We start from the raw sequence: 21,272 nt of genomic DNA on the forward strand, positions 1-21,272 counted from the left end.
TTCTACATGTTTAAGAGATAATATTGAAAGTGTGGCTTCAATACTTTCTGGTGTGAACTGAGAAATTTCTGTTCCTCCTCCTGAGATGTTTTCTTTACTACAAAGATCATTACTTTGGATCACCTCATTAACAGGTGACTCTTTCTGGGTACTAGTGGACTTCTCTTTTGTATTATTAACTCCTAATTGTAAATGTTCTTTCATGGGAGGGGCAGTTATTAAAACATGGCTTGGGACATCTTCATTTGGTTTGGCTACACCTTTTGCTTTTATATTTTTAGCACAATGTTTTAAATAAGTAAACAGATCAAGCTCTTTCTCAGGTCCATCAGTGAATGACTCCTCAAAATGTGTATTCCTTTCCCATGATGTAATGTCTGAAGTGATGTCATCACTCATCTCTTTGGAAACTGATGTGTCAAAAATTTCTTCAAGATTCTCAAACTGAACAGGACTTTTACTAACTATTATTTGTAGATTATTTGGTTCATCTTTAAGAGTTACAGTTGCTTTTTTAAGGCTTCCTTTCTGATTAAGTTCTTCATTGTTTGTGATTTGTGAAAATGGAAACTGACTATTAATTAACTTGAAACTATCCCTTGTATTTTCACCAGGCAAAAGTTTGAGATGCCTATTTTCTTCTTCTACTAGACCTTCTACAAGCACTTCTCCTTCACCCAAGTACATTTTCTGAATTGATGTTTCATCTTCTATTAGAATATCACTTTTGCCATCTCTCCCTTTAATGAGATCGCTTCCATTTCCTTGAGGATCTTTGTCAGTTACAGAGGCTATCGATGACAAATGGCTTTCCTCAGCAGGTTTTCCCATCAAATCAGGCTCAGTACATATGATGTGATCAAGAGATGAGTCAATTTTTGGTGCCATATTCTTAAAATATTGATCTTTACCTTTCACAGAATCAGTCAATTCTGGCAATTCTGACCCTTGAATCAACTTAACCTTTGTGTTTGCCAGATCATTACCTAATTCAGAAGTTGAACTGATATTATTATTATGTGAAATACTGGCAGGGCCAAAAGTTTTTTCACATTCAGTGTCTTTAATGATAGGCAGCAATAAATCCTTAAGTACCATCTCATGATTCAACAGATTTTCTTTGCTTTTTCCAACAATCTCAATTGTATATTCTGGAAGGTTGCTTTCTTCAGTAGCTAAGCTATTTTCACTAGGTGATGCTAGCTGTGCAACATTTACCCTTTGCTGTTTTTCTAAAGAGCTACAACTGTGCATTTTATCCAGAAGAATCATTTTATTAATATTTTTATTTTCATCACTGTTTTCATTTACAATAGAGACACACAACTGGATATCCGTATCTTCAGCCACATCTTGGCACCTGTGCTTTCCATTCTCATCTCTTATACATCCTCCTTCTTCATCAATGCCATCATTATCATCATCATCCTGATCATTACTGTCATATATATAATCCCCATAACTTTCTTCACTTTGCATAGAATCTAAATGATCAGTATCAGAGTGAAATTCCTGTACAGTTACATACTCTTCCTTTCTTACTCTCCAACTGCCATTGTCATCAAATTTTAATGATGCAGTGATGCTCTCTTTTCCTCCTACAATATCATAATCAGTCAATGAGTCAGATTCATCTCCTTCAAGGATATTTGTGCATTCCCTTTCTGATCCAGTTTCCAGCGACTGTCTATTCACCTTATCTGAGCCAACGGGATTTAAATGTATTTTTTCACCAGAATCTAATTCATCTTTCTCAACATCCATGAGGAAATCCTGACGACACTGTGCTTTGTCCTTCACACTTAAGCTACCAGCTAGTGCCCCCTGGGGAACCATGGAATTTTCGTTCTCTTTTAAGACATCATAAAAAACATCAGCAGGAGAAGCCATCTCATCGTTTTCCTCTTGCAGTGTGTCATAGTCCCCAGGGTGCAGGCAATCATGATCATCACCATCAAGAAGCAGAGAATCATGGTCATCGTCTTCAAACAAGGGAGTATCGTAAAAATCATCATCACTATCAGTGTCTGTTCCTGTGTCATTCTGCTGATCATTCAGCAGTGACGTTTCATAGTCACCAGCACTGATGGTTTCATCAAGCAATGGTGTAGCAGAGGTAAGAGATACAATGGCATTATCAGTATCACCCCCTGGAGTCACAGAACAGGAATACTCTTCTATTTCAGACTCATTTTTCTTGTCTTCAGGCATCTGCTGAAAACCAGGATGTGTTTTCTCATCCTCACCAGAAGTATCTGAAATGTATTTATCATTGTGACACTGTACTTCAGGATTACTAGAAATCATATTTAAAGATTTCTGTCCATACTGCTCTCCCGGTAAACTGATGTTAATAGCCGCAATTCCCAGAAACTGGTCTTGAAATTTTTCTCCTATTCTTTGACCTGATAACATGGTTTTGTCACTGAATGATAACGTTTGGGCTTCACACTTATTTCCATTGCTCTCTGGGGTGTGTGTATCATTAAAACTTCCCTGACGGTGCCTCAATTTATCATGACTTAACAAGGCACTTAGCCTGGGGGAATAGTCAAAGATAGGTGAATCCCTGTTTGTATTATCTTCATTCTCTGTTTCATTCACACCACAGAATTTATTCATTTTTGATTTTACAATAGGATTTTCTATCAAATCACCTGGAAAGTTTTGAATGTTTTTAGAATGACTACATTCACTTGCATGTTCATTTGTTTCCACTTGGCTTTGATTTTCATAGTTTGTAAGTATGTTTTCAGAGTCATTTCTAAGCATGCTAATGTCTGCAAGTTCAGTCTGTGTTAAATATGATATGGGACTGGGAACACACACACTGGGTGAACTGTTAACTTTAGGATCAATTGATATTGTACTTGCCGGTTTTTCTGACTGAGAAAATTCACTATTGATAACATTATTTCCCATTTCATGAAATTCTTCATCCACAGCACACTTTCTATTTTCAGGAGTCTCTTCATGTTCAGGTTCTCCACAGTGACATTTATTGAAACTACTTGGTGCAGTTGTACATTCATCCTTTTCTCTACCTGAAGCATTATTAAGAAATACACCAGAGGAGCTTAAGACATCGAGACATTCTTTTATGGCTGTATCTCCATCAAATTCTGCATGACAGCCTTCCAGTAGCATGCCAACAGCCTCATCCAAGTCTCCATCGTACAGCAAAAGCCTTTGCCCTGTGTTTGCATCCATATAGCTATTTATCATTAAATAAGATAGAAATAATTTTTTAGTTTGTTCTGAGGTCTGAGTAATGACAGGTTCTTCTCCATCAAAAACATCGTCTTCTTGTCTGTAATCATGAACTGTGGAGGGTTGAAATTTACAAAAAGAGAGCCATCTTCTGGCGTTTTTACAAGCTTCTAAATCTCCTAAATCTGGCATTTTATCAGGCAGTATTATATTTTTTAAAATTGATGCTGTGTTATTGTCTATAATTCCTAGCTGTTTAGCAGCATCCAAACCAATGACTTGAGAACTTTCTGGAATATAAAGAGCAGCTATTTTTTGCCTGCTATTCAGGATTTTGTAGGCCAATTCATTTGTAATCAACTCTTGCTGCAAGGAAGATGATGTGGGAAATATTTCACCAGAATGGGGCCAAATGAGTCCAACATAGCCTCGTTGAGCTTCCAGTACCAGAAGAGCACTGCTGGATGTTATTAAATCACACTGTACTGCTTCGTCTACAGTTAAACGCTTGGCAGGGTTTGACTGGATGATTCCACCAGTTTGAACCTGATACGTGAGGATACTGCTAGCAGTGTCCCTGTCAATCACCCCTTCTCTGACAGCTTCTTCAACAGTCATTCTTTGGCCAGAATTGGAATTGATCAGACCTCCAGAAAGAAGCTGTGCACTTAACAACCTAAACATGGTTTCACGATCTATGAGACCTTCATGAGCTGCTCTTAAAATGCTTAAGTTTCTTCCACATTTTAATGTTATTCTACCTCCTTCTTGTGGTCTCACAGGTAGAAGCCACATCCCCGTGTTTTCCTGTAAAGTACTTCTTTGTACCATATCTATTAAAGAAACCTTCTCAGAGGTGCAGGGGTCAATAAGATCTTTGCACATATTTTGTCTTTCCAGAACTTTAGAAAATAATGCTGAGGAAACCAAGTTCTGTTGGAAAGCCTTCTGTAGGGTCAACTGTTCTCCTGTGGCTGGAATAACCAGAGAGCCTGTAGAAAGCAGTATCTCAAGAACTTTGATGGCCATGGATTCTGATATCATGCTTTGAGCCAGAGCATCCAGTACTGGAATTGTGGTAGGTGACGCAGCAGAAATAATCTCCTTAGCTTTATTTAGTTCTTTGAGTTGGCACAGAATTTGTTCATCAATAAGGCCATGACTTTTGGCATCTTTAAGTTCAAAGGACTTTCTTAATTCTGGTGAAATTAGACCAGAAATCATTAGCTGTGTCTCGAGCAACCTAATTCCTGTGTCATAGTCAATGAGGCCTCTTAAAACCGCTTGAAAGACTGAAAGGACTTCTCCAGTTGTCTGATCGATAGTGCCTGCAATCACTTTATCCAGCTGAAAGGAAAATGCAAAAATCTCAGGTCACTCTGTTACACAAGGGTGGGTGGAGTTTCATGCAAGTTAGGTTTTTTAAAAAGTAAATAATACATTTCAACATAAAAATCCTCTACTTACCAAGGCGCAGCAATGTTGTGAATGTTAGGCAGTTCAAATGCACAAGTGATCTATGTCAGTGATCTATTCAACAGCACAGGATGTGATAAAAGCTTTGAAAACAACATGCATCTGTGAATTGAAAACTTAATATCGTGTATATTGACAAGGTTAGTGAGGACACAACAGAGTAGATGATGATAGTGAGAAAAAGAACACATATCGAGAAGGCAAACCATGCTTTCTGCATTTAGGTGAGATTAGAGTCTAGTGGCATGAAAGAGATTATCAAACCCCATGCTATTGATGTTTACAGCATACAGACTTCTTCAAAGATAGTCAAAAACTAAGAAACTAGAAAAATTGTTACATACCCCTAAAATGTGACAAATTATGTGGAAAGTATTCCCAGGAGTAATGAAATTAAATATAAAGATAACTTTTTCAATACTGAATATTATGTTAGGCCTGTTGATATACACTGTCAAGTTTTAAAAGTTTAAGTACCAGTCAAATTTTAAATGATTTACACTTTAAGAAGATGCTAGGGCATCCTCACTATAATGTATGGCCTTGTAGTACTCAAATAAATCTCATGGATATCTCTGAAAATCAAACAAACTCTATAATACATTAATGCCACCTTTAGAGATGACCCACAGGCTCTTTTATAGCCTATCATATTAAAATACCTACTATACCAGAAGAATGGCTTTTAAAGAGAAGAGTTAGAAGAATGAATGATCTTTTTCTTTTACCATGCAAGGCAGAGATTAAGATGTCACAGAAACTGATGATCAGTACGTATAAGATTGCATTTAATAAACAACACTGGAATCTCCGAACATTTAAATAAATTCAATCCATGTTTTAACTACGTACAAAATTCAAGGTCATTTCTTTATTATTGACATAGATTTCCAGAGCCATGCAATCAAACTAAGCTTCTTGAAACAGCCTCGTGTTTAAATAAATAATATTACCTTCTCCTCTACCTTTACATCTCCTGAGGTTTGTGATTCTTGTAGCTGTTTCAGAGATTCACTGAATAATAAATTATAACTTTCTTGAAGAGTTTTCACTTGTTTTTCCAATTCATTTCTTTCTTCATCTGTCATTCTAAAATAACCAGAAAGGACAAAAAGACTAATGCAAGTCATCCTCAAGAAATAAAGATGACGTATTACGTTCAAAAATTTTGTCACATTATCGTAAAATAAAATATAGTCTCACATACATATTGCTCCGGTCTCAGTATGACTATAGAAAAATTAAGAATGGCCTTAAAAATATCTAAGGATCTTTCCCTTGCCTGAGAAAAGGACTGAAGGAAAGGGTGCAAACTAATGTATTGACACTTATTTAACATACAAACTTCCAAAATAACAATTGCTGCTATCTGACAGAGGGTAAGATCTCATTGTTAATCCCAACATGTAGAAGGGGATTTCCATTTCCATCAGTACCATTTCTCAAGATGAAACTTGTTTAGACTAAAGCACAAATAAAGAGGAAATTTATAAGGGGATTAACCTGATTTGCTAAGGTGTACTATAAAGTCATTCTGAAATAATCCAAAGGAGGACATCCAAAAAGGTTTAAGAAAAACGTGGATTCCTTCCCTGAGTGAAGCATTGATTGAAATACACAAAGTGCTTTGTTGCAAAAAGTAGGGATAAAATATGAGAAATGAAGCTGCCATAGGTCTCAGCTAAGAAAATGAGGACCATATTTATAAATATTTTCCAAAGAATAAGTCTCACACAGTACTACTTAGATTTAAGACTTGACTTGGAGTCTGTACTCTACCTCCCACTTGCTATTAATTCTTAAGCTCTGAGCCTGTTTCCATGGGGATAATAAGAACATTTCAAAGTTGTAAGAAAGATTAAAAGTGACAATTAATCAAATTACTAAGTTGATACTCTTTACTATATTAAGTAAATTGTGATTAGTCTGAGTCCCATTTTTAACATTGCAATGAAAATTTACCACCTCTGTTTTGCTGAAAGCTTTTAAGAACACTTCCCCACTTCGAATAAAAGAGCTAATGACAACCAACATACTTATCTCCATGTTTTGCCAAAAAAAGCTGCATAGCTTGAAGTGTTTCCGATAACTGTTCCTTTTTGGTTGATATTTCCTCACTGGAGATCTGTAAGGTAAAGAAGCCACATTCAAACTCTTCCTCCAAAAGGAGTAAACAACAGTATTTAAAAAAAAGAAATTCATCAAGCTTTAGTCAAAACCTAGTCTGTTTTCTGGGTGACCCAAGTGAATAACCTATCAGTTATTAGCCATCCATAGGTCTAGATAAGAGTATTTTATTTAGAATCCATCAGGAAAGCTCCTCTCTCTATCCTTAATGCCATCATTTTCAAGAGAAAATAATAATACATTATACATTTCCTGCATCTGTCCTAGTCCAGCTGTGGATAAAGGTGGCCTCCACCTGCAGGTGGGCACTCAGCAATGGCCCAGTGTCATCCTTGTGCACTGCGGTACTCAAAAAGACACATGACTGTGGGACACTACTTCCAAAGGGCATCTTCCTTCTGCCAAGCTCCTAGATACAATGCTCCTTTTGAAAAAATTATGGCGGAAGTAATAATCTGTAGGTATACAGACCCAGAATAAAGAATTTCTAGCTGAGAGCGGTGGCTCATGCCTGTAATCCCAGCACTCTGGGAGGCCAAGGCAGGCAGATTGTTTTGAGCTCAGGCGTTTGAGACTAGCCTGGGCAACACGGTGAAATCTTATCTTTACGAAAAACACAAAAAGTATCCAAGTATTTTTGGCTCATGCCTGTAGTCCAAGCTACTCAGGAAGCTGAGGCAGAATTGCTTGAGCGGGGGAAGGGGAGGTTACAGTGAGCTGAGGTCATGCCACTACACTCCCACATGAGCGACAGAGTAAGATCCTATCTAAAAAAAAATTTTAACTATTAAAAAAATTAATTTCTAAAGCTAAGACCCACTTTGTAAAAGTCATCTGTGACTGTCATCTGTCAGAGAAATAAAACTGATCTGTTTGGGGAAAAACCAGAGGTCATAATACTTTCTCCTAATCCCTCAGTATATCATTTCCAAATCCCTTATTTCAGAAATTGCCATTCTTTTAAATGAGCAGAAATAAGAGGAAATAATGGGCCAATGAAAAGATGGGCCAATGAAGTTTATTCAGAGTCAATTTAAAGTTTATTTTTCATGACTATAGATAATCATGAGGCTGCATTGACTTTTGAAGGACACACTTATATTAACCAAAAATTTCCTTTAACAGAACAACCATCAACTGTTCTTAGTTATAATTAATGCCATCATCTGCATTAAGAAGTATCTAGGGTACTAGGTCTAAATCTGACTTAGTAATGTTTTGGAGAATTTAAAACTAAAGAATGTCTACAAAAAAATTTCTTTAATTTGCCAGGTGTGGTGGCATGTGTCTGCAGTTCCAGCTACTTGGGAGGCTGAGGCAGGAGGATCACTTGAGCTTGGAAGGTTGCGGCTCCAGTGAGCTGTGATCATGCCACTGCACTCCAGCCTGGGTGACAGAGCAAGACCCTGTCTCAAATATATAAATATGTATATATATATTTTTTTAAAACTACAGAATATAAAAATACCAAGGGTTTATAATCCATATTTCTTAAAAGAAACTTATTATCCCAACGAATCTTTGTTAAGCTTTATGTCCCCATTTTAGTTGTCTATTTAATGAGGGGAAAAAAAGGGAAAAGGATATTTTACATGAAATATATGTATTAAAATTACTTGAACCTTTTTGGCGTAAAGCACCAAATGCAAGTGTTTTCCTACATCTCCCACATATCTTCCACATCTCACATATATAGTATGTAAGACGATGAGTGAATACTTTATTTCAATTGAGCAACGTTTCAAGTATATACTCTGGTCTGTAAACTTCTCCAAGGAAGAACCTCAAATAAGGAACACTTGCCTCATATCACAGCCAAAATAAGACAAGTCACTGATGCTTTCCCCTATTTAGTCGTATCAACAATGTCTATTTTAATAGATGACAAATACTGATGCAGAGCTAGATAAAGTGGGAGCTAAATATTAAGATTGGATGATAGCCCTTGAAATTTCTAAATGTCAGACAAGAGCAGGAGGGCAGTGTAGGAAAGTATTCCTTGAGAAAAATCCTTCTTATCTTAGCGGAAATTTATTTTTTTAATACAGTAACAATCCCACTGCTATCGCCAGCAGCAGCAGTATTAAAATTTACACCCCAACTACCAACATCCTAAGAGCTTCAAGTGGTACAGTCCAATAGATACCAGGGACATCTCCCAAGCTGTGGCCATCCAACATAACACTAAGCAGTTGGGATACAGAAGATAGCCCATTAAGACTAAAGAATTCACTAGGATAAAAGATGGTATCTAGAATTTCCAGTGATTGACTGTAGACACTTCCTTATGAGATGGAAAAGACCCAGAAAAGCACAACTAAAATCAATAATCAAGAATGTTAATATCCTGGTGTGTATTTTCATTGTTCTTGAAACTTTTTATGTTTACATCTGTAAGAATAAGATGACATATCTTTATGACATGGAGTGCCTGGATCTACTCTAGACATACAAAAGAATGACTACGCTCTTCAGCTATTCTCATTGTAATAATCAGGAAGCAGACCTAACTATTAGGAAAAGCAGTATACTGAATTCATTTACTAAAAAATAAGAACAATATGTATCATTCAGGCTTTGGAATTAAACGGCTTCTTCTGCCACACACTAACTTTGAATCTTTGGGCAAGTTATTTAATCGTTCTGATTTGCATTATAGTGGCCTATAACAATGGGAAAATTAAGGTAAAAATTAAACATTGTGCTAGGTAAACTGTGTCAACTCAGTTAACATCTCTGATATTATTATTGTTAAACCCGGACTTCTGTGAATACCTTTTGCATAGAGAAGGGAGGTTTCCCAGCCTTCTCTGCATCTTTCAATGTCTTGCTGATATTTGATACCCATTTCTGCAATTCTTTGGCTTTTTCAACATGCTCTTTCTTTTCTTCTTCCAGTGACTTCTGACAGTTGTGAGCCGTAAGAAAAACACACACTCCATTAAATGACTTAGCTATTAAACTGACCTCTCCATAGCAAACAAGAATGTAAAAATGTTTTTTTTCATCACACACAGGTTACTAAAACATTTTATTCATTCACTTAACCATATTTGCCATGTCACATAGCAGATGCACCTCCAAAATGTTTATGGTAGCAAAGAAAGCTATGGCATACATTCCTTAATGATTGGTCTAACCTCCCAGCTGTTCCATCAATGTCACAAATTTTAAATCTCAACTTTATTCACGAAGCTCTAGAAGATCTTTGAATTGCTGCCTTTGCATTAGCATTACAATCATAATTGTACTGACAAAAAGGTATCATAGAAGGTTGATAGAATACAGAATGTCTACTATACACATAAGGAAGACACACAGAATGAAGAAAAATCCTTCCCCTCCTCCAACACACAATATTCATAACGTTAGCTTTCAAGTGCAAAGACTTAACTAGAAATGAGATGTTGTGGTAAATATTTTAATATGCAAAGGTGGTCACTATATATAGAAAAAGGCAAAACTTTTTCATTTTTCGAAGCAATCTAAAACACTGCAGCTTGAAGGCTGTGGGAACGAATTTATATCTTTCTCTTTGATTCCACGGTGCTTCATGACATGTTCTTTCAGTGAGTGCAGTGTATCATTTAATAAATGATCACTATTCAATGAAGGGGAGTTCTGAAGAAATGATGCTGTGAACTTGGAGTTCATCAAGTTTATCCCATATTCTATGTAAAAAAAAAAATCATTTTAGTGTGGCCAAGTTTCAAAAAACCATTCTCAAGGCTAAATGAAACCATTTGAAGGGCATTAAATCTTATGTAATTTTCAATTTAAAACTTACTCTACTTTGAGCACTCAGCAATTTGCAGCCCTCAAGAAAGAGTATGTTACATAATTCACAGACTGCATACGTAGCTGATATGATCATACTCTGAAAAAGTGGCATGAACCAGCCAGCATCACCCCTTGCACAGTTATTTAAACATGTCCTATTAGGAAGAATAGTAGAGGCTAGAAATTCCTGTCATTAAGGGCTCAGATACTTCTAACAGTTTAAGTCCTGTGTGGAAATCAAAATCAGCTTTTTCTAAGGCTTCTTTATATGTCAACTTTCTTTTTGTCTGAGGACATATTATATTTCTGATATAAGACTTTTGATCTTTGAGTTTTGTGGCAATGAGGACATCTATAATACCTACTTGGAGAGCCTCTTCTATTGATAATCGAGAGTGACCCTGTGGCTCTATCAACCCTCCTGTCAAGTATTGAAATTCCAAACATCGGATTCCCATTTCCTTATTTATAATATTTGCATTCACTGCTTCCACCACTGACATCATTTTGTTAGTGATGGGATGGCCAATCCCTGTGATTACTAATTCACACTGTCGCAACTGCTGGGCAAACCCCTCATCAACCAGGCCTCTATGCAAAGCTTCAGCTACTCGGTACTTTTTGCCAGTAAGAGGATCAATTATGCCCCCTGTACTGACTTGGGCTTCAAGGCATCTGAGGGCAGTAATCCGATCAACCAAATTTCTACGGGAGGCTTTTAGTACAGAGATCCTTTCCCCACTAGCAGTCAACCAATACCCTGCAATAGGACTGTTCAAATCTTTCTTGGGAACTAACCGGCTCAGCAAAGTATCAGCAAGTTCTGTAAGTGTGATGAGACCTTCCTGATACTTTTTGACCAAGGCTTTGTCAATTGTTCCCTGCTCTATAGCCTCATTAATATTGAAATTTAATCCTGTTTTAGTATCAGTCAGCATATGAGAAGAATGCCCATAGGATTCAAAAAATGTAGCTTCTTTCCACTGATATTGCTGCCCTGAAAGTTCAAGATATATACTTTTCTCAATCAGGTTTCTCTGGAAAGCCTCATACGCAGTCAATTCTGACCCTGTTTTAGTATCTACTACAGAAATTCTATGAGTTTTTTGGACATTGAGATTGGAAATGTTCCTCTCCCCAAATGGAAACAGAAAGCATTGGGACTCTACATCAAATACACACATTTGCAGTAATTCTGAGTAATACAGAGCTTGCTTGTTATTGGGATTAAGGAAAACTCTTGTGTTGCTGGATGGCTCATGTAAAAACTGTAAGATGGCATTATTCAACAACCCCTGCTGCAGAGCAATTTCTGGAGGAACACGAATGCCTCTCACGGGGTCAATGACACCCCCACTGGCAATCTGGGCTTCCAAGATATGTTTACCTTTTTGTCTGTCAAGCATTCTATTTTCCATAGCTTGAAACACTGACAATGTCTTAGAAGAATATGAATATCCCACAGCTGCCTTCTCTGCCTCAAGAAGCCTAATTCTGAATTCGGGGTCAACAACTCCTTTAAGAACTGCATCTTCAACAGAATATATCTGACCTGAAATGGGATCAATTATAAAACCTGTTGCAGCCTGAGCTTCTAAAAATGCCAAAGCCATCATTTTGTCTATTACGATTCTCTTGGCCGCTGAGGCAAATGAAATCTTTTCTTTTGTAGATTCTAGGTAAAGCCCTGCAATTGAGGTGGCTTTCGTCAGAAACTTATTAAGAGTTTTCTGAACTTCTTCAACAGTCTTAAGACCGAGTCGCAGCTGCTCGATTGTTCTCATATCCAGAAGCTTAGCTTCCACCAACTGCCTGGCAGTCACAGTGTGCCTAAGCCCTTGGAACTTAAATTCATCATCCCTAACTGAACATGCATGATCACCATCAAAGTTCTGGAAGATCTCTGGTTCTAAGCCCTTCTTAAGGAAATCCCCTTTCTTGAGTCCACCAGATGCTCTGCACCCTTCAAGCATCCATTCTTCAGCACTGGGAACTGGGTTTTTTTCTTGTTTTAATGTTGTGACTTCTGTATGCATATCATACTGCTTGTTCTTAGCTATCTGTAATAGGAATTTATAAAATGTTAAAAGTCAACTTAAGAACATTATGTCACTTTACTCATTCTCAATCCAAACATAATTCTTTGAATTACAAAGATGAGATTAGTGAAAAGAAGAAAACTTTCAAACCAAGGAGGGTTCAGGAATAAGTATTATATTATTTTCAGAGTCTGAATTTTATCTTAGATGACAATTAAAGGTATTAAAATTATATCTTTAAAGACTAAGACAAAAATCTAGCCACAGAATATGTTAGAAGTTAAAGCTAACTGCTTGGTACTTCTAGCTTTTTTGATAGTCACATATTTCAAAATGTATCTCCACAGATATAACAGTATATCTATTACATCTGTATGTTTAATCTCATTCAAAAATTAAAGTGTTAATTTATAATAAAGATTCAAGTAAGTTACCAGAAAAAGTATAGCATTATTTTTCTGTCAGAACTACAAAGAGCCAAACATATTCAAAATTGTTTTAAAAATTTAGTCTAGGAGAGAAAGGAAACAAATGAAGAAACTTGACATTAGGTAGCTGATAAGGTCTCAGAACACAGAGCATACCTCTAAGGGTGTCAAAAGCTTCACCAGTTCCATTTCACATACGTTATCTTGATACCTAACAGGTGGTCTAGAATTGTTCAGGGCTTGGTCTCTTATCTTCTCAATTTCAGATAGTCTTGTAATAGGGTTTGTCTCATCAAAAGTTATCTGTAATTCGGTGCTTGTCTGAGAAAAGTACTCAGAGTAACACTGCTGGCTTTTCTCTTTCTCAAGTGGAGCCCCTGGTGGCTGGAATTGGACTTCTTTTGGTATTTGTTCAACAACCCGATGTTGCCACTTTTCTTCCAATGGCTTTGGTTCTTGAGTCCATCTCAACAGAGGGGATCTGGGTGTTGGATGAAGGTGTCCAGTGTTTCTAGAGGACAGCTCTCCAGAGTGTTGGCACTCCTTCACTGTCATCTCAAAATCTGGTTTGAAGGTACAGTCTTTGGCTGTGTTCTTTTTTTTAATTTCACACTGGAGCAAAACTAATTGATGTTCATGCTCTTTGATCTGCTGGTCCATTTTTTGCTTCAGGTTTTCAACCTCACACTTCTGGGCTATCAGCTCATCCTCAAGTTTCCGACATTTTTGGTAATGATTTGCTTCCACGTGCTGCCCTTGCTGCATTTGTTCACGATACTGTTGAAGCTGTCTTTCAAGTTCTTTAATGTTTGTTTCACAAAGCTTAGCGTTTTCTTGGGCTCTACAGTTTTCTTGTTGAAGAGACACAAAGTCCAGCTTAATGCCTGAAATATCATTTTCAGTGATGACTTTGGACTCCATTAATTTTTCCATCTTCTTCCGAAACTCCTCTGCTGACTGTTTGAATTTATCAGATTCTTCCTGAAACAGAACCATCTTTCTGTGGGTCATCTGCTCCTCTATGGTCTTTAAGTGTAATTCATCTTGTACTTTTTTCAACCTGTTATTTAACTCTTGCACCTGTGCTTGCTGTAGCTGAACTTTCTGCTCCCCACGTCGCTTCTCTTCCTTGGAAGCATTCAGCTCCGCATTCAGATTTCTAACTTCTTTCTCGGTATTCTGGATGATAATGTTCTGTTGGTCACACTTTTGCTTAAATTCACTTACTAAATTTTGACTTTTCGCCAGGTCTTCTTCTAGGCATTTAATTTTTCTTTGAAAATCCTGCTCTGTTTTTGTCTGTTTATGCAAGTGTTCATTTGTGCTGCGTAGCTGATCTTTAAAACCATCTGCCTGAATTTTCAGTGCTTCACATCTTTGCTGGATAGTTTGTTTCTCTAAAACTATATTCTCTGATTCTGCCTGAATTCTCCGCATCATTAATTTGGTTTCATTATTCTGCCTAGTAAGCTCCTCTACTTTTTGTTTTAGCATTTCTGCACACTCATTACTTTTCTCCAATTCTTCATTGAGCCTTTGGATTTTATCATTATTTTCTTTTTCAGCTTTGATATTTTTAAGCAACTGCTCATGGCTTTTCTCAAATTGTTCTTTTAGATGATCTGATTTTCTCTGGCAGATTCGTAGTCTTTCTAATTCTTTCTCATCTTGAAAAGAATGAATTTGTGAATTTAAATGCTGAATACTCTTCTCAGCTACGGCATGTGCCCTTGTGATTCTGTCTACTTCTCTTTGTAGCTTCCCTTTTTCATGATGAAGAGATTCTAATTCTAACTGATAATTGTGCTTTATTTTCTTGAGATCATTAGCTTCTTGCATGGCTTCTTCAGCCTTACCTGTGGTTTGGTTCAATTGCCTACCAAGCTCTCTGAGTTGTTGAGAATACCCTTTCTCTGCCTGATCCTTCCTTTCTAACTCCAACTTAAGGCATCTGAGTGTATTATTTGTTTCATCTAGTTTATCTTTTAGCAAACGAGCCTTTTCCTCAGATGACGTTTTTTCAAGCTGGAGGGCATTAAGTTCATATGTCAGTTCTCTCATATCTTGTTCAGCCTTTCTATTGGCAGCTGTTAGTTCATCTACCTGCTGTTTGAGTTCTTCTGCTTTCTGTTTGTCATGTTCTTGCTGGAGACCTGTTACTGCCCTGCATGATGTAGCCTGTGTGATCGCACATACTGGCAATGCATTTTCTCTACATGTATACTGAATTTCAGTTATTTTTCTTCTTGCTTCCAATTCAATTCTCTGCTTTTCTTTCAACTGTTTCTCTGCTACCTGTTTCTGAAATGCAAAGTCTTTTTCCATCTGCTTTATCAGCTTCAAGAGTTCTTCCTCATTGTCTCTCTTTCTTCTTAATTCTTCCGTTAATTTATTTTTTTGTTGCTCCAAATCATTGAGACTTAAATCTTTTCTTTTAAGATGGTCTTCCAGTGTTCTTCTGGTGAAGGTGTTTTCCTCCAACTGATTCCGAAAATTCAGGAGGTTCTCTTCCACGGCAGCTCTTTTGGCCTCAGCCTCTATGGTGAGCTGCCTCACCCGCTCCAGTTCTCTTTCAGCGGCTTCCTTCTCTCTCACAATGGTTTCAAGTTCCCTGCGGTACTGCTTGGCTTCACTTTCAGCCCTTATCTTCTGCAGAGAGATATCTTCTACATTTCTCTGCTGCTTTCTCAATTCATTTTCTGCAGCCTCCCTGACCTTCGGAAGTTCTTCCTCTACTCGGGACTTTTGTTTCTTTAGTTCAGCTACCATTCTTTCCAGCTCACTTATCTTTCCTGTAAGTTTGCTATTCTCAAGCACTGTTGCCTTCTGACGCTGAAGCAGATCTGAATATGCCCCATGTTCAGAAGTCTCCTTACACCTTTTAATCTACAAGAGACATTTTGAAAGTGTCAAGCCTGTTCTGTTCAAAATAGCTTACAACGTATGAATCAATGTTCATAAAAGTACTTACAAAACCAAGTGAACTCAAATGCAGAACAAGTGCTATCACCACCACCACCAGCAGCATCACCTTCTTCAGAGAGGAAGCTTCAGAAAGTCAGCAGTAGAGGACAAAAAATCCTTCATGACAGGTTTTCTGAAGAATATCTTTTTGTCCCTCAGGAATAATTTTATTTTAAAAATTAGCTAGCTTAGAATTTTATAGCAAGAAGGGAACTTACAACAGATGAGGAAAGGGAGAAATGAGGAAGATAGATATTCTGCAAACTCACATTGGGTGAGTGACAAAGTGGGAAATAAAACTCTCACAACGGTGCCCTTTCTTCTCTTGCATGCAACATAATCCTAAGAGGTAGGAAGAACACCCAACACATAGGAACCAAATGACGCTAAAGAATTTAGTTTTCTAGCCTGATAGAAATTTAAAAATGATACTTATATTCCCATGTCTTATGGTTAAAACAGCAAAGCACAGAATTTTAGAACACAGAGCCAAATTAGGAAATAACATGGGGAAGAAGGAAAATTATATAATAACTTGAAATTTGTAAAGTCAGATCCCTTATTTGTTTATACTTGCCATATTATGACAATTATAATCATCAGAATTGCTAATGCAAAGGCAGCTACAGTCCTGACGGCTTTGGAAAAGATGTGCTTCACATACTCAGATATTTTGTTGCTGTTGTTAATAACATGCCTCATATGAATCACTTTGACAAGTACCTTTAAATACTCCATAAATATAAAGATATTTGTTAAGTATAATAGCTTTTAAATATATACTTAGGGATTCAGCTCCAATGTATAGAAAAAATTATAAGAAAAATTTTTTACTCTTCTAGGGACAGAATCAATGTCAGCTGGGAGGAGTATGCTTTACACTGATTACAGAACTACATGATCAGGATTAGTTTACAATTACAATTTAATCTCTCTTTATTAATACTCTAGTGTTGTTAGTTTTGTATCATCAACTCAAGATCACCATAAAATAATTTAAACAGGAATAGAGAAATTATTTCAGACAGATTTGTTTTCATTGAGAAGCTTTGGTGAATTTCAAGAATTTAATTTCTATTACAGACCACACATCTTATTTTGCTTCCTCTAATTTCTTGATCTCCAATAATTTTGATGAGAATTTCAGTCGTTTTCTCTGCTAATCTAAATAAGGTTTCTAATAATAATTCATACAGAAACAAATCTCATGACCTGTTATCTCCAATACTCTATTTTCTTTATTTTAGTATCAGGGTCAATCCTGTGACACGTGAGCATTTTATCTATTTAAATACTAAGTTTTCAATATTTCTTGAGGAGGTTATTTCTAAGACAGTCTCAGTTCCTTATCAAACCTCCTTTAAAACTTAGCTATTGCTAAGAAATTCTGAGCCATTTCTTTTTCTTGGTCATGCTTAGATTTCAAAAAACTAAAAATTCCCTCAGAAAGAAAATATCTGTTGTTGAACCCTCAATGTCTTCATTAGTCAATGCAGGGATTTGTTAAGAATCTATTCTGGGTGTGGTGGCTCACGCCTGTAATCCCAGCACTATGGGAGCCCAAGGTGGGTGGATTATGAGGTCAGGAGTTCAAGACAAGCCTGGCCAACATGGTGAAACCCCATCTCTACTAAAAATACAAAAATTAGCCCGGCATGGTGGAAGGCGCCTGTAATCCCAGCTACTCAGAAGGCTGAGGCAGTGAATTACTTGAACTCAGGAGGCGCAGGTTGCCGTGAGCTGAGATCGCGCCACTGCACTCCAGCCTGGGCAACAGAGGTTTCGGGAAAAAAAAAAAAAAAAAAAAGAATCATGTTGTCTGGATAACTCTTTGAGTTTTTTAGCATATGTGAGAAAAATTACTAGAAATAATTTAGTCCAATTGCTGACTTGCTTTCTTGTGGATCTCAAACTTAATTGCATAAAAATAACTTAACTTTTATCTAAATCTTCCTCAATCTTGCCCTTTAATCACAGTAATTAATACTTTGAATATTTTGTTCTCAGCAGACTAAAGAATCTCTCTCTCATATCTAATATCTATTACAGATATTTTTAGTAACATTTCTTTTAACTAAATCAGTATTACTTCTGAAATTAACTTGCATCCATCTTTGATTTTATGTTTATTATAGAAAATTCTGCTTTAAACCAAGGTTTTTCATGTGGGTCTTCAAACCTCAGTTGCAGAAACACCAATCTTTTGAGTCTAAAAATTGAGCTATGTATCTTTTACACGACATTCCATTAATGTACTCTTAAGTGGTAGTTTTTTTTAATCTATTTTAAATTATAGCCTTCGCTTGTTCTTCTATAACCATATTTGCTGGTTTCAATTAATTATAAATCTTTGACATTTTTAAGGACAACAATAATAACTTGCATTCAATTACGGCCTTCTAAAATATTCTTTGTTTCTATCAATTGCTAGTATTCTGCTTCATCAGATAAATCAAGTAAATGGCCCATATATGTATAATCAGATATGCACTATAAGAAAAGAACTTATTTTATTTTATTTTATATTTAACTACTGCATATACAATTTAAAAGATCCGCATACCATTTAAAATGGAATAAGATCTCTCAAAAACTAAAAATATAAGAAAATTATGGATGTTCTTTCATAGATGAAAGATGCATGCAATTAAGATGGTCACAAATATCCTGGTTCTCTTAAGCACAAAGGAAGAGTGTTATAAAGTCTTGCAATTAGCTATGTTAGTGATTTAGCTGCAGAAAACTGTTAACTCTGAACAGACTAAAATAGTTTATAACAGTGGTCACATTTTTAGGAAACTGAGCAAGTAACATCCAATAGATGTTTACTGCTGTTTCAGCTCTCATATGAACGGAGTTACATTGAGCATAATCACCTTTAGAATTTCAATAAAGTCCAATTTAAAATGGCTAATGTCCCACAATTTATTTATTTCAACATTCATTCTACTATTTTTGTCTGTTCTGGGGAATAGAAAGTATATCAAGATAATAAAGCATAGCATACTCCCTTTTACATTAGATACAAGAGCCTTTGGTGACCATTGATTTTTATAAATAACTCCTTACTCTTCCTATTTCTGAATATAATTTTTAAATGCAGAATCAAGGCTGCAGAAGTTCTCCAAATCAGAATGACATTTAAATAGCCTTTTTAAATGCTATGTGCTATATCTTTTTGCAAAAAAAAAAAAAAAAAACCCAAAACTCCAAAATTCTTAAAAGTATCATCATTTTGTAAAAACATCTACTACTTTTAAGTTAGCATCTTTACATTATGTACAATAATTTTAACTTGAGATACAAATTAATTTAAAATGCTTAAGACAAAAGTGTTCATGTAGTATTCCTGTAGACATCATACCAGCAGTAACTATACTTCAAAGAAGTATACTTCTCAGCTGTGAGAAAGCTGAAAAATATTCTGCCAAACTGCCAAAATTTCATAATTTATTTAAGACATTAACCCCACCATATTAGAGTCTCGAAGTGAAAATGTAAAGTCATGAAATGAAATGACTTTCTATTTGAGTGAATCTTAAAGACAAACTAAAATCCTAGGCCTTCAGTCATTTTCACTGTAATTTTATAATTCAATATTTATTTGTACATCTGCTTCTAGCCACATAAATTTATCACGAAACACGTTTTGCTTTCCCAAACTATACTGTAGTTACTGCTCATCTCTAGCTCCTTTATATTTACAGGCTGCTCACTATTAATGATTACCTCCTCCTCTTCCAGCCTCTTCAATGAATCACCAGCAAATTTAATATATTGTGTCATGAGAGTGACCAGGGCAGTATACCGGGTCCTTAAGTCCATGAACTGCAAGTAAGGAAAAAAATAATAAAAGCATTACCTCCATAACTCTTAATAAGTTGAATGAATTTTGAATAATAATTACATTAACTAGGCTTTTAGACAGCAAAACACACAACTCCCCCATAATAAATGGTAAGAATGAGCTTATTACTATTGTGCAAATCATAGTAAATGATAATTCTCTTCTAAATTTCACCATGAAGTACATTTATTTATCTCTATAGTTAATAATTAATCTTGAATAAAAATTCATCAAGGGTTTTTAAAAACCCTTAATAGAATGTATTGTTCTGGGTACAGACTTTCTGTTTGGGATGATGAAAAGGTTCTGGAAATAAACAGTAGTACCAGTTGCACAATATTGTGATATACTGCAATGCCATTAAACTGTACATTTAAAATTGTTAAAATGGCAAGTTTTATACTATGTATGCTTTACCACAATAAAAAATAAAATTCAAAAGAAAGTGTTCTTTCTTTTATGCCCTTTCCCCTCTTTCTGTCATACTTTTATTACCTCTTGAATAATGAGATCTGCTGAACTCTGCATTCTTCGGCGTTTCACTGGAGATTTTTGTTGTGAATCTACCATGGCCCGGTAGGTCATTGTTTGTAATTCATAGTCCTGTATAAAGGAGTCAATAAAATAAAATGAATTGAAGCAAAGTACTAGAGTTTCATTCTGCATTAAGTTAACACAGATAATTAGAACCTAGATTCACGAAATTAACTTTAGTGATTTGACACAAATCATTAGAACCTAGATTCATTAAATTAAGTTTAAATACAGAAAATATAGTCGTGTTTCACATGACAATATTTCAGTCAAGGACAGACTATATACATGATGGTAGCCCCATAAAATTATAATGGAGCTGAAAAATACCTATTGCCTAGTGATGTCACAGCACAATGCGTTACTCATGTTTGTGGCAATGCTGGTGTAAACAAACTTACTGTGCTGCCGCCAGTCGTACAAAAGTATAGCACATACAATTATGTTCAGTATGTAATACTTGGTAATAAATGACTATGTTACTGGTCTATATATTTACCACACTGTACTTTTTGTTGTTAGAGTGTACTTCTACTTATTTAAAAAAAAAAAAAAAAAAAGTTAACTGTAAAACAGTTTCAGACAGGTCCTTCAGAAAGTATTCCAGAAGAAGGCATTGTTATCATAGGAGCAGATGGCTCCATACATGTGATTGCCCCTGAAGACCTTCCCGTGGGATTTGGAGGTGTAAGACAGTGATACTGATGATCCTTACTTTATATAGGCCTAAGCTAATGTGTATGTTTGTGCCTTAGGCTTTAACAAAGAAGTTTAAAAAGTAAAAAAAAAAAAAACCAAAAATTAAAAACAGAAAAAAGCTTACAGAATAAAGATAAAAAGAAAGAAAATACTTCTGTATGGCTGTAT

The 21,272-nt window shown here is 35.9% G+C and overlaps 1 protein-coding gene across 5 annotated transcripts in view; it reads right to left on the reverse strand.

Annotated features, from left to right (window-relative positions):
- Nucleotides 1–21,272, reverse strand: part of LOC112623776 (dystonin) — a 485,036-nt gene that overhangs the window by 139,951 nt on the left and 323,813 nt on the right. For 4 of the 5 annotated variants that reach the window (XM_025384438.1, XM_025384439.1, XM_025384440.1 and 1 more), the window contains 5 exons: nt 20,367–20,474; nt 19,754–19,852; nt 9,589–9,717; nt 6,723–6,811; nt 5,640–5,775 (listed from right to left, as the gene is read on the reverse strand). In XM_025384438.1, coding sequence (XP_025240223.1) covers nt 5,640–5,775; nt 6,723–6,811; nt 9,589–9,717; nt 19,754–19,852; nt 20,367–20,474 — 561 coding nt within the window. Of the gene's footprint in view, nt 1–5,639; nt 5,776–6,722; nt 6,812–9,588; nt 9,718–9,831; nt 12,654–13,216; nt 15,947–19,753; nt 19,853–20,366; nt 20,475–21,272 lie in introns of those variants that run through there. The other variant, XM_025384443.1, reaches the window with a different exon arrangement.

Source organism: Theropithecus gelada, chromosome 4 (assembly GCF_003255815.1).
Source record: "Theropithecus gelada isolate Dixy chromosome 4, Tgel_1.0, whole genome shotgun sequence".
Taxonomy (NCBI): domain Eukaryota; kingdom Metazoa; phylum Chordata; class Mammalia; order Primates; family Cercopithecidae; genus Theropithecus; species Theropithecus gelada.